The sequence below is a fragment of the Notechis scutatus genome, chromosome 1, assembly GCF_049901735.1.
Source record: "Notechis scutatus isolate UNSWTSFEM ecotype Mainland chromosome 1, rNotScu1.2, whole genome shotgun sequence".
NCBI lineage: Eukaryota > Metazoa > Chordata > Lepidosauria > Squamata > Elapidae > Notechis > Notechis scutatus.
This window is the reverse complement of record NC_142009.1, coordinates 219235817-219248610: the sequence shown is the minus strand read 5'-3', so window position 1 is coordinate 219248610 and position 12794 is coordinate 219235817. Positions and strand designations below refer to the sequence as shown.

Sequence of the window (12794 nt, the reverse complement as noted above, 5' to 3'; positions counted from 1 at the left end):
AAATGAATTGTCATTAAGACTTTAGATAAAAGAATGTCTAGCAACATGTAAACTACAGATGAAATATTGTACAGATTTGTTAAATTGCAAAATAATAGTATATTATCAGGCCAATTGTTTTTACAAGACACTGCATAAAGATTTCTACTGTGCATTTGGATTTCAGTAACATTGGATGTAGGTGTGGTTGGATAAGCTATCATTCCTGGTTTATGGTGTAAACGTTTATGGTTTTCCTTCCCCATTCCTCCTGAGCATATCTGGAAACATTGATCTATCATTTAATCTGAGATTGCCACAAACAGCATACGTGCCCCCACCCCTTTGGAAAATGCCAAAGGGGAAACCCAGATATTTTTCTTAATGAAATGAAATCAGCCATTCTTTGTCATGCAAGCACATGATAAACTGGGTTTTTACTTAAAATATCATTGGAAACCCTGAAGTAGAATATAAAGTATATATGTGGCTTAATAGAAAGTAGCAGAATTAACTTTCTGGAACAAAATTTCTTGTCTAATATATATAGAACAATTCTGTTTAAAAAGAGAACTATTTCTGTTGACCCTATTTTTAATTTTACATTTTTAATTTAGGAGTATTAGTGAAAATACTGTTTTTAAGGGGGGGGACTTCCTATAAGTAAGTGTATTATGAAGCTATCCTATATGTAATAATGAACTCCACCTCTATGTATATGTCTGTGACACTTAGCAAAAGTAATCCTTTGCAAGAGAATTGTATTACTATGTTCTGGGAAGCTCAGAAGTATAGACATATATACGTGCACATAAACTGAAACATACAGGGAAAAATTTATCATTTAAGAAAAAATATACATATTAAGTAAGATTGGAAAACTGACCAGATTTGGATACTGAGGTGAAGGGAAATAAAACAGTATGAAACAATATGTGCACAAAATAATATTTGATTGCAAGTTCCATTTTTTTCCTAATTTGCAATTGAAATCATGAATATAAACAATATGCAATAATTAGTGTTTTCACTGGAAGACTGGTCTAGATTTCGATAAATTATATGCAGAAATTACAGCTTTTGTATAAACTATCTACCTGATTTCTTCCCACTGCAATGCCTTATGGCAGGGGTGTCAAACTGGTGGCCCGTGGGCCGGATACATCACAGGCAAGCCACGCCCACCCCAGTTCCATGAAGGAAAAAAATGTTGCGATATGTCACATGATGGCAAAGTGTTGCTGCGAGTTTGACATCTGTGCCTTATGGCCTACATAAGTCCTTCTTGGGTCTGTGGCCTTTTTCTAAGAAATTCTTCTCAAAGATATAGCAGGCTGTAGTGGGCAGAAGCAAATAGGAAACCTTTTTTCCCCTGACCAGCTTCTAATCATGTTACATTTAGGTACCATCTTCTGTTCTATTAGTTATTTATGTCAATTGCTGAGGTAGTATAATTCTCACACCCATATTCTGAAACTGTCTTAGAAATGCATTCTTTTTAACATGTAAATAAACTTTCACAATGTCTTTTTTATTTTCTCATGTTATTATTTCTCATGTTTTTATTTTCTCATGTAGGTGTCAAGAGTCCCCCATAGATGGCCAACCACCTGCACTGCCACCTAAACAATCTAAAAAGAATAGTTGGAACCAAATTCATTATTCACATTCACAGATAGAATTGGATAACCATATAAATGAAACATATGATGATGATTCTTCCTCGTCTCCCGAAAAATCTACTGTAAGATTTTTTTTTCCACACTTGTTTGATTTGAATATATTAATAACTATAGGGCTTATGTACATTGATTTCAATTATTGTAGTTTATAAATCTGTTAAATGCTACTTGTATGTTAATTTGTATTAGCTACATATTGGAGAGACAGTTTGATGTAGTGGTTAAGGCATCAGGCTAGAAACCAGAAGAGTTTTAGTCCTGCCTTAGGCACAAAGCTAACTGGATGACCTTGGGCCAGCCACTTTCTCTCAGCCCTAGGAAAGAGGCAATGGCAAAAACCTTACCAAAAACTAAAGAGATTTGCCTAGAAGGAAAAAAAGGTTTATGTTTCTGTTTATTTTGCACACAGTTCTTCCGTAGCAATGGGATATCATGGTGAACTGCAATCTGTAGGTACTTATCTAAAACTCCAAATACTGAATCCCTGTTTTTGAGCATTCAGCCATGTCTGTCTATCAGGAAAAGATTCTCCTTCCTCTCTACATATCTAAAGTCTATTTCAGAAAGCTGAAAGACTCTGAGAAGCAGAAGGGCTCAACCTATGTTTTCTGGATTGTTTTCCAGTGTAGCCTAGTATGTTTAAAATCAGATTACATATTCTTTCTGTCTTCCCTGTATAATTTTCTGCTTACATGATCATAACTCCAGGAAAAACAATTGAGCTCCAATTATTAAAAATTAGTTTAGTAATAAGAAATTATACATCTTTTTAAAATTCAGCTGTGGCTCTTTAATAGAAGTTGACATTAGAGTAAACAATACTTTGTTTGAGGGATTCTTGATGCTCTCTGAGCTTGCTTGTTTTCTTACAGGCATTTCATTACCCAAATTACTTTGTTTTCATTTGCAGCCAAATGGTGGGATTCCTCATGACAATCTTGTTCTGATCAGAATAAGACCTGATGAAAATGGCAGATTTGGTTTCAATGTAAAGGTATTAAAAATTTTATTATATCTTTGGCTACTTTAATACTTCGAGTTTCTTTATTTACATTTGTTTCATTATTTATATTTCTCTCAAAGGGTGGATATGACCAGAAGATGCCTGTCATAGTGTCTAGGGTGGCCCCAGGAACACCTGTAAGTCTGATTAGAGAAAGTTTGCAATGATACATATGCTTAACATGTAGTACTTTTATTTAATTTTTTATTTCTTTAAAACTGTTTTCATAACAGCAAATTCTGATGCATCATTTTAACATTGGAAATGGAAACTTGGGATGTAAGAATTTACTTTATATACCTAATCAAAGGAGATTTTTAAAAAACTTCTTAGTTCTTAGGATTTTTTTTAAGTATTTTATTGTATTATAAGATGCAAGTAATACATTATATAATTTAGATACAGTGGTATTTATGTAATAAATATGGTGCTTGCTTAACTGATTGAGACTTATGATCTCACTGCTGCCATTGTTGTTAAGCAAATTACCCACAATTGTTAAGTGAGACCGTGACTTGTGATTTTACTGCTGGTGTCTGTATTGACTGCTTATCAGAAGCCAGCTGTAAAGTATTAAAATGGCAGTCAGGTGACCATGGGATGCTGTGACAGTCCACTGGTTTTGAAGTACCAGAATCTCAGATCTTGTGACTGCGGAGATGCTGAGAGTAGTAAGTGTATGGACCAGTCATAGAGTTACTTTTTCAGAACCATCATGATTTTGAACAGTCACTTATCAGGGCAGTTATGAAGCAAGGACTGCTTTATATATTAACCAAAGATTATTACTACTCCTTTGATCAAAATCAGTTTGCTTATAGAGCAAACCGATCTACAGAGGATGCTGTGGCCATCACACTTCATAGACCGCTGAGTCATCTGGAGAACAATCAGAGCTATGTGAGGATGCTCTCTGTGGACTACAGCTCTGCGTTTAACACTATCATCCCAGATACACTAGTAGCCAAACTGTATAATCTGCAGGTCCCCACCCCCACGTGCTCCTGGATTAAGAACTTTTTGACAAACAGACCACAGTCTGTTAGACTTGGCCCCCACCTTTCTTCCACTATTACACTCAGTACTGGTTCCCCCCAGGGTTGTGTTTTGAGCCCCCTGCTATATGGCTTGTACACCTTTGACTGCTCACCAAGCCATGCAACAAACACCATCATAAATTTTGTGGACGACACGACCATGATTGGTCTCATCTCTGGAGAGGATGAGATGGCATATAGGGCAGAAGTAGAGAACCTGTCTATCTGGTGTTCACAGAATAATCTGTCACTGAATGTCCATAAAACCAAAGAACTGACTATGGACTTCAGGAAACATGGACAGGACCACGACCCACTCATCATCAACGGAGAACAAGTGGAAACTGTCCCTCGATCAGATTCCTTGGCATCCATATTTCAGCTGATATCTTCTGGTCCCCTAACCCAAGGCCATAGTGAAGAAGGCTCAAGCGCTGCACTCTGCAGGATCTGGATCTTTGGCTTTCATCCATATTTGAGGACAAGAAAACTGCTAAACACAGCTCAAAGATCATTGGTGCCTCTGCCTCCTGGAAGACTTAGCCAAACAGAATCAAGGCCATTATAGAAGACCCCTCATACCCTGGCAATTATCTTTTTGACCTGCTGTCATCTGGACGGTGTTTTAGGTCAATAAAATCACACACCGCTAGACTAATGAATAGTTTCTTTCCTTGGGCCATCCGAACCGCAAATAAACACGAAGTCACTACCTCATTAAGATGTGAAAAGTTGTGAAATCTCAATACCTATTCAGATGTATAATAACATATTACAGTACAATCCATCTCTTGTGTATTATACTCGGCTAAGCATTACAGTCAGTGTTGGATGTATATTTTGTGTATATTCGTAGATATTGTATTCTCAAATTCCAAATGGAGACGTGGGTACTCTATCTTTCTTATCTTCATTTTTAAGTGCTTTGGTTTTATTATATTGCGAACAGTTGCTGGGGTGCATCCACAGTTTCGTTGTACTTGTACAATGACAATAAAGTTCTAATTCTAATAATTCTAATTCTACTATGATGAGTTAGGAAACAAACCTTTAAAGATTAAAAATCTAATATTAATTATATCACTATTAATTATGGTTTCTGAAATGATAATGTTATTGAACATAAGATTACTTAAATTGTACCTCTAGAATCGAGTATAGCATTAACACCTCCAAAGCGCATTAAATAAGTTTTCTGTGTTAAGCTTAATGCTTAATACTTTGCTGTATTGTTTCTTGAGGTTTATGCATATAAAAAAAGAGACGTAAAATGGAATGTAAAAGTAAAAGTTGCTCATAAAAGTAAATAGGTATAGGTGGTCTTCAACTTATAACAACAGTTCGTTTAGTGACTGGTTGAAGTTACAATGGCACTGAAAAAAGTGACTTATGACCATTTTTCACACCTACGACCATTGCAGCATCCCCGTGGTGCAATGTGATTTACATTCGGATGCTTGACAACTGGTTCATATTTATGATGGTTGCAGTGTCCTGGGGTCATGTCATCTTTTGCGACCTGACAAAGACAATGGGAAAACCAGATTCACTTAACAACCATGTTACTAATTTAACAACTTCAGCTATTCACTTAATAAGTATGGCAAAAAAGTTGTAAAATGAGGCAAAACTCATTTAACAAATTTTTTACTTAACAAAAAATTGGGGCTCAGTTGTCATAAGTTGAGGACTACCTGTATTTGGTTTATAATTTTCCCCTTCTGTATACTTCATCAATTTTCAATATAAGTCATGATGGTCCCTTGACTTATAATCAATTGTTTAATAACTGCTTGAAATTACAATAGTACCAGAACAGGTGCTTTATGGCTAAAAAGCATTTCTGGATGTCATAAGCTATTATTCCATACACACCCTTCCCACATTCACAAGAGCGTATTTCAAGCATTTGGCATCAGCACAGTGTTAGGATCAGGTTGTAGCATCCCATGATCACATCATTGTGATTTGCAAAGGTTTTTCCAGTTTCTGGCAAAAAAATACCCTTTTAGAAGAAGGAGTTCTCATTTACTAATATGGTGTTTGCTTAATGACCATAGATCGTGATGAGTCACATAATGATAGCAGTAAAAAATATAAACTCTGGTCTGCTCATGTTGCTTTGATTTACTACCATAATAACTTTAACTACCAGAAATCCAATCCCAATTGCGTTTGTAAGTCAAGGACCACATTTGTAGAAATTTAAGTTCATATTCACCTTGCTCCAATATCCCAGCTCTATAAGATTCTGTGTAATGCTTAAAGTGTTGGAAACACAGTGGGTAAAGTGAACATTGTCTAAGGATGCAACATTAAAAATGGTATGGAAAATGTAGAGAAAATATTTTCTCCCTCTAATACAATATTTGGGGGTCTTCCAACAAAACTAAATGCAGGAAACTTTAAACTGATAAAAAAAAATAAGCACTTTTCATGTTTTTAGAGGTAACGATCCCAATTATTTAGATTCTTTTAAAATGATATTAAACAATTGGTGGAAGTCAGGATAGTCAGGGGCTGCTAACCTTAACATTTGACTTAAAGATCAGGGGTAAGGATAGTTAAAGGATTATTTTTATTGTAGTTCAGTTAAAATCCTAATTGTATTAAATAGATTATTCTGTGCTTTGCTAGTGAATAATCAAAATTTCTGTTTGTGATATGTGAATAATATGTTAAAACGATTACATTAGGGAACTCTGAAAAGTTATTGTACAATTTTATCTTTTTTATTGTTTTATTGTTAAATGTATTTATTACCTATCTTGTTGTGGGGCTACTGTAAGTGGTTTATTATAAAAAAAAAAAGAAAGAACATGAAAGTGTAAACAGAACAGAAATAAAATAATAGAACCATAAAATAAACAATGAAAAAGCAATACAACTAGAATACATCAATATGATAACCCAAAAGATGGGTGGGTAGAGAAACAGGGGTAAGGGGGTAAGGGGGGGTTGCTATCAATCTAGTACAGGGGTGTCAAATTCAAGGCCCACGGACCGGATCTGACCTGCAGGGTGCTTAGATCTGGACTGTGGGGCCGGCCTGGAAACAGCAAAGGACCAACCCGCTAGTGAAAATGGAGCTTGAGAGGGTGTGCATGCCCCCCCCGTACCCCATTTTCGGCCTAGATGGCCTCTTGCAGCCCTCTGCCAATGAAAACGGAGTTTGGGGGCCATGTGCGGCCCTCCTGGGCTTTGTTTTCACTGGCAGAGGGCTGCAGGAGGCCATCCAGGCCAAAAATGGGGCACTGGGGGCCACATGCTCCGTTTTCGCTGGCAGAGGGCTATCAAAGTAAACTAAAAACAAAAGGAGAAATATTTCTCCTTTTGCATTTGAGCATGCAAGAAGAGACAGGAAAGGAGAAAGGAAAATAGGATAGCCAAAGAAAAAGATGGGAAGAGAGCAAGGAAGGAGAAATAAGGAAAGAGGGGAAGGAAGAAGAAAGGAGAATGAAGAGGTAAGGAAAAAGTAGGGAGGGAGGAAGGAAGGATTATAATGAGAGTAAGGGGGGGGGTCACCGGGAAGTCCTGCCTTAGCGCTTGATCACCACAGGTGCTTCTGACAAGAGTCCCATGTTACACCCACCATAGACACACACACCCACGACCACCACCACCCCCAGCCCTCCGAGGTCAAACACAACCATGATGTGAAATTGAGTTTGACTGATCTAGTAGCTACCACCTCCAGTGTGGTTCTCCTCCTTTGGGTCCCCAGGTCAACCAGCAGGGCCAGGTTTTCAGGCTCTTGTGGAAGGATAGGAGGGTGAGAACAGAAGTTACTTTACAGGATAGGATGTTCCAAAGTGCAGGCTCTACGGCAGAGAAGGCTCTTCTGGATCCCAATAGTTGGAGTTCTTTGATCAATAGGACTCAAAGTAGGTCCTCTCTGCTGGCATGAGTAGGACAAGACAGTTCATCGGGTAGCTTGGACCTATCTATCCATCTTATCTACCTAGCTTTCCTTATTTTAGTATCCAATTTTATTCTTAAACAGAACAAAATATTTTAGAACTTATTAGGATAATCTCAAGAAATGTCAGAAACTTTTTTTTCTGAAAAGGCAACATATAAATATGAAAAGTAATAATGAACAAGTAAGCAATATTTTTGTGTCTGTTATGTTGATATGACATAAACTGGATTATTTAACAGTTGAATTTAGATGTGTAACTCTGAAGTACATAACATAATATAATGATACTGAGTGTACTCTTTTGCTTTTCCTCTCCAAACACAGCCTTGAGAGAAATATTAAAAGCTTCTGTTATTGCATAAGTATAGTTCAATCTGTTTTTGATAAGTAATGGTTAGTGAAAACAAGTCCATTTCATATAAAATATTATATGATGCTGGCTTTTCACATGCTGCTACAAATCTGCAATTGATTAAAAAAAAGTGAAAGCTTCCAAAATGTTTCCTAAAACTACTCCAGTGGGGAAAGTATATTGAACCAAGTATGCACAACCAAGTACACTGGACTGTGATTTTGCATTATATCTCATTTTTCAGTATCTCCATTTTCTGTTTTTCAGCTGTTAATTTAAAAAGAAAAGGCACCTCTCATATCTGCTAGAATAAAACTTTGTTTCATGTTGCAGGCAGATGTTTGTGTCCCTCGTTTGAATGAAGGAGACCAGGTTGTATTGATTAATGGCAGGGATATATCAGAACACACCCACGATCAAGTTGTTATGTTTATTAAAGCTAGCTGTGAGCGGCACTCAGGGGAACTTGTGCTCCTAGTTCGACCCAATGGTGAGTAATTTTACCTGTATAAAACATGCTTGTTTTTTCCTGTTATGCTATGCTTTTATTAGAACATTTGTGAGATTTATACTGCTATTGTCCTTATATATCCATAGTTTTAATGTAATTTAAATTATCAGCGTGTTTTCTGTATTAAGAAAAAAAAAGCCAAGTCAGTGTTTGACCTCTAATAGGGTACACAATGGTTAAATAATTCTGTGAACATTATATAATTGTCCTAATCTTCTAGTTCAAATGTTGAGATTGTTGAACATTGTAGATACGACAAATTAATTCAGCATACACAATATAAGAAAGAATTTGCTTTCGTCTTTATGCTTTATTAGGGTGGCTTAGACTTGTTGGGTGAAAAACCAGCAGCTAGATTCAAGACCTGAGTGCCATGTGACAGGGTGAGCGTCTGTCCTTGGCCCAGCTTTTGCCAACCTAGCAGTTTGAAAGCATACAAATGCAAGTAGATATATAGATACCATTTCGTGTTCAAATGTAGATAAATAGGTACCACTTCATTGAGAAGGTAACAGTGTCCATGATGTCATGGTAGCCACATGACCACGGAAATGTCTTTGGAGACCACTGGCTCAATGGCCTTGAAACAGGGATGAGCACCATCCCCTATAGTCGGCAATAACAAGGGGAATAAAATCCACATGGACTCCTTATTTTATGCCTTATTACTTTGGAATAATTGTTTAGTTTAAAAACACTACTCAGAATTGTAATAGTTCTACATAGTGCATATATTTTTAAAATAATTTTGTTTATAATAGTAAAATCATATACGAACTAAATTTAGAGTACAGAGAAACTAAAGTTCAAGATAAAGGAAAGAAAAAGAGAATAAGGAGAAAATATATAAAGAAATGATTTCGAACCTTCGTCACAAGAAGTGTAAATAAATTTAGTAACTTCACCCTCTCTAAAGTTACACACATTTATTTCATCATCCCATATCGCTTATTTATAAGCAAGATTTTCTTTCAGGTATTTACTGTTAATTTGTTTAAAGAACCATGGGCATCCATAGTTATCATCATGGTTTGCTGCTTTGTATTCCTTGAATTGATACATGAATAAGTTTTCTTCTTCCCCAGCCCAAATCTAAAGCTATCAATTTTATGTCTGTAGAGAGAACTTTTCCTGCTTATTCATTAATAATTTTATGCATATGTCTGATGTATCTTTTCATAAGTTACTTTTTCCTAAAGAAGAAATTTTACTTTCCTGGAGCATTTTGCAACATTTTTTAATTCTCTTCTGGTGATATTAATTGAAATAGATTACTAAGAAATGATAAATATTTTGAATGCATCAAACCATAGATTTTTTTCTAATAGTTATTTCTATTTTATTCAAATTTTATTATCCTTACAGAAATGCCTATCTTGTCTATTTCCTGCTTCTGATCATTTCATAATTTTTTCTTTTATTATTTATACCAATAAATTGTTGCTCATCTTAATGAAAGTTACAGACCTTTGTGCTTTCATCGTTTTGGCAAAATTTCCACTTTTTAAAAAGAAATCTTCCTTTACTTTTTATAGCTGCTTTAGCTCTGGGCAGTTAGTGTTCCAAAATTAAGAATGCTATCTTATATTCATTTCTTTGGAAGCAAGCCTCATTGAACCTAATGTGACTTATAGTCTGAACCAGTGCATTTTACATTTAAGTATCTCATTTTTAACTTTTCTCTAAGCCAGATGAATATAACATTTTCTTAATGAGCTTCTGTGTAACCCATTGTGGCATCTTGTTGGCTGAGTATGAAATACTTAATTCTGGTTTATTGCTCAGTGACAATATAGGAACATTTAGTAGAAAAATATAACCAGAAATAAAAAGAGCTAAGCAGGTTGAAATTGCTGCACTTGGTCAACAAGCAAGAAAGTATAATTTTAATTCATTATTTGTGTATGTGTTTTGAATTCAATTTTCTATATTGTGGCCATTACAAAGAAACTTGATTATGTATTCTATTTTAACTTGTCAAACTGCTAAAAGCAGCATTAGTTTAAATGAAAGAGTTTCAAATTAAAAAGCAAAAACCATAATTTCCTCCTCCACATTTTTTTCCAGTTTTGTTTTTGTTCTAACCAGTACTAATAAAATATGCTTGTTTTCCACAAATACTGTCTGGCACATAAGTGTCAAATGCATGCTGTTTCAGACAGGAAACATATGGAGCATAATTATTAAATGATAATACCATGAAATCTAGCAAAATGACATCTTTTCTTTTCGCCTGCTCAAATCTTGGGTAGGTGATGCTTCTCTACTGTGTGATTCCTAGATCTACTATAAAGGTTTAAAGGAATCCTCTGAAGAGATTTCAAGACTATAAGGATATAGCGAGAATAATTACCTGAAATATTTGAATTTCTACTGGACCTAGCCCATAATTCCTTCTGTGATGACTTACTCTGAATTTCACAAGTTAGTCTGAGCAAGCCCAAGTCATTTGGATTTCATAGTTGGAAAGGCTGCAAGGAGCCTCTCAAAGACTCTGGAGTCCCATAGGTCCCGATAATCTGAGTGATGTCTCGTTTGTTCCAGTATTTTTTTAGCTGAGGATAAAGACTGAGTCTATATATAAATATAGATCTAGAGTAATGGCATCTGGCTAAATAGTGTAAATCATTTTGTCAGTCAAAAGTTTATATCTTGTAAGCTTTATTATTGCTTTGCAGAGAAGTTTGAAGAAGTAACTGGAGGCTCCCTGATAGTTAGTGGTGACTCATGAGTAAACCCTAATATGGAATCTCTTGATGTGAGGAAGGCCGGAGAAAGATCCTGTGTTCCTTAGTATCAGGATACTTGATTACAGATCAAAATCAGGGGCCACCTGTAGAAAGGTCAGGATCTGAGATGTAGATGCTGACCCTATTTGGAGCATTTTTCAAGTTCCAAGAATAGTAAATATTTCAAGAACAATATACAAATGTGTTTGTTGACATCCCACCTTTTATCATTTTTATAAATAAAGCGGGGAACAATATCCAACACATCTTCCTCTAGTTTCCCCACAACAGCAACCCTGTGAGATGAGTTGGGCTGAGAGACAGTGACTGGCCCAAAGTCACCCAGCTGGCTTCCATGGCTAAGATGGAACTTGAACTCACAGACTCCTGCTTTCTAGCTTAGTGCTTATCAGTCACTGTCTCCCAGTTTCCAGTCTAAAATGGAATATCCAAAGAAAGGGAAATGGGGAAGAAAGGTGGAAAAAGAGCTCAAGCACCAGTTCTTATCTGACCAGTTTAGACAAAAAGTTCAGCAGTATTCTGCCAGCTGGCTATCAGTTGGAAAAAATCCAAAGGCAGTTGGTTTCTCATGTAAAGTATTAAAATAGATTCTCATGTTATTTTGAAGCTCATGTTTCTAAGTTCCTGTACCGATATATGCTAATAGTTGTCTGCAAAAAGGGACCGCTTAAATCCTAACAAAAATTAATCGGTGTCCTCACGCCTAATTTTATTCACAATACTTAGATCTTGTATACCATGCTGTAATGTCATGTTTTCAATAAAAGCAGTACCTAAATATATTTGTTTCCAAACAATACAATTTGACTCCTTGTCTTAGTAATTCTGCTACTTTTGGTTTATTATAGCTGTTTACGAAGTAGTAGAAGAAAAGCTAGAAAGTGAGCCAGATTTCCAGTACATACCTGACAAGTCCCCACTTGATGGAATTCACCAGGATGACAATGCTCTGAGAGAATCAATGTTTCAGCAAGCAGAAGGGCTTATCACTGGAACAGTCTTGGCTCAGTTTGATGTAAGTAATGTATTTCTAGAGTTTATGTTTGTTTGTGCACCTCCTACCTGAGAATTTTGGATTTTTAAAAAGCCACAGGTTCAATTTAGGTTAAGGAATACCTGGCAAACAATTTGCATTGCTTCATTGAAATTATTTTCTTAGATTTTTTTTTAATTTTTAGGATAGCATAATTATCCAATTAATCTAAGTCCCCACATTGAAGACAAACGTTTTAATAAATGTAGCTTTCTCTGAACATTCCCTAGCTAATTTTTATACATTCCCAATTGAATAAAATAATAATATTATTATTGAGTACAGAGTTACTACAAAGCTATATAAATATCTGTATCCATTGCAAAATATATGGAAATGTAGATCTGCAAATGTAGATTAGATATTACCTTGGTCTAATCTAAACTGTATGCTTTAAGGCAGAGGTGGATAGTTTATTTTTACAGGACTGCTCTTTCAGTTTTGTTCATTTGTTTCTTCTTAATATCTGACATTGCGAAAAAGCCACATCTGTTCAGATGAAAGGGAGGGAACAGAGAGAAATAC

At 35.7% G+C, this 12794-nt stretch overlaps 1 protein-coding gene across 6 annotated transcripts in view; it reads left to right on the top strand.

Annotated features, from left to right (window-relative positions):
• Positions 1-12794, top strand: part of PTPN4 (protein tyrosine phosphatase non-receptor type 4) — a 105269-nt gene that overhangs the window by 78381 nt on the left and 14094 nt on the right. For all 6 annotated transcript variants that reach the window (XM_026665478.2, XM_087950290.1, XM_087950289.1 and 3 more), the window contains 5 exons: positions 1558-1723; positions 2572-2655; positions 2745-2801; positions 8309-8465; positions 12085-12251. In XM_026665478.2, the coding sequence (XP_026521263.1) occupies positions 1558-1723; positions 2572-2655; positions 2745-2801; positions 8309-8465; positions 12085-12251 (631 nt within the window). The remainder of the gene's footprint in view (positions 1-1557; positions 1724-2571; positions 2656-2744; positions 2802-8308; positions 8466-12084; positions 12252-12794) is intronic.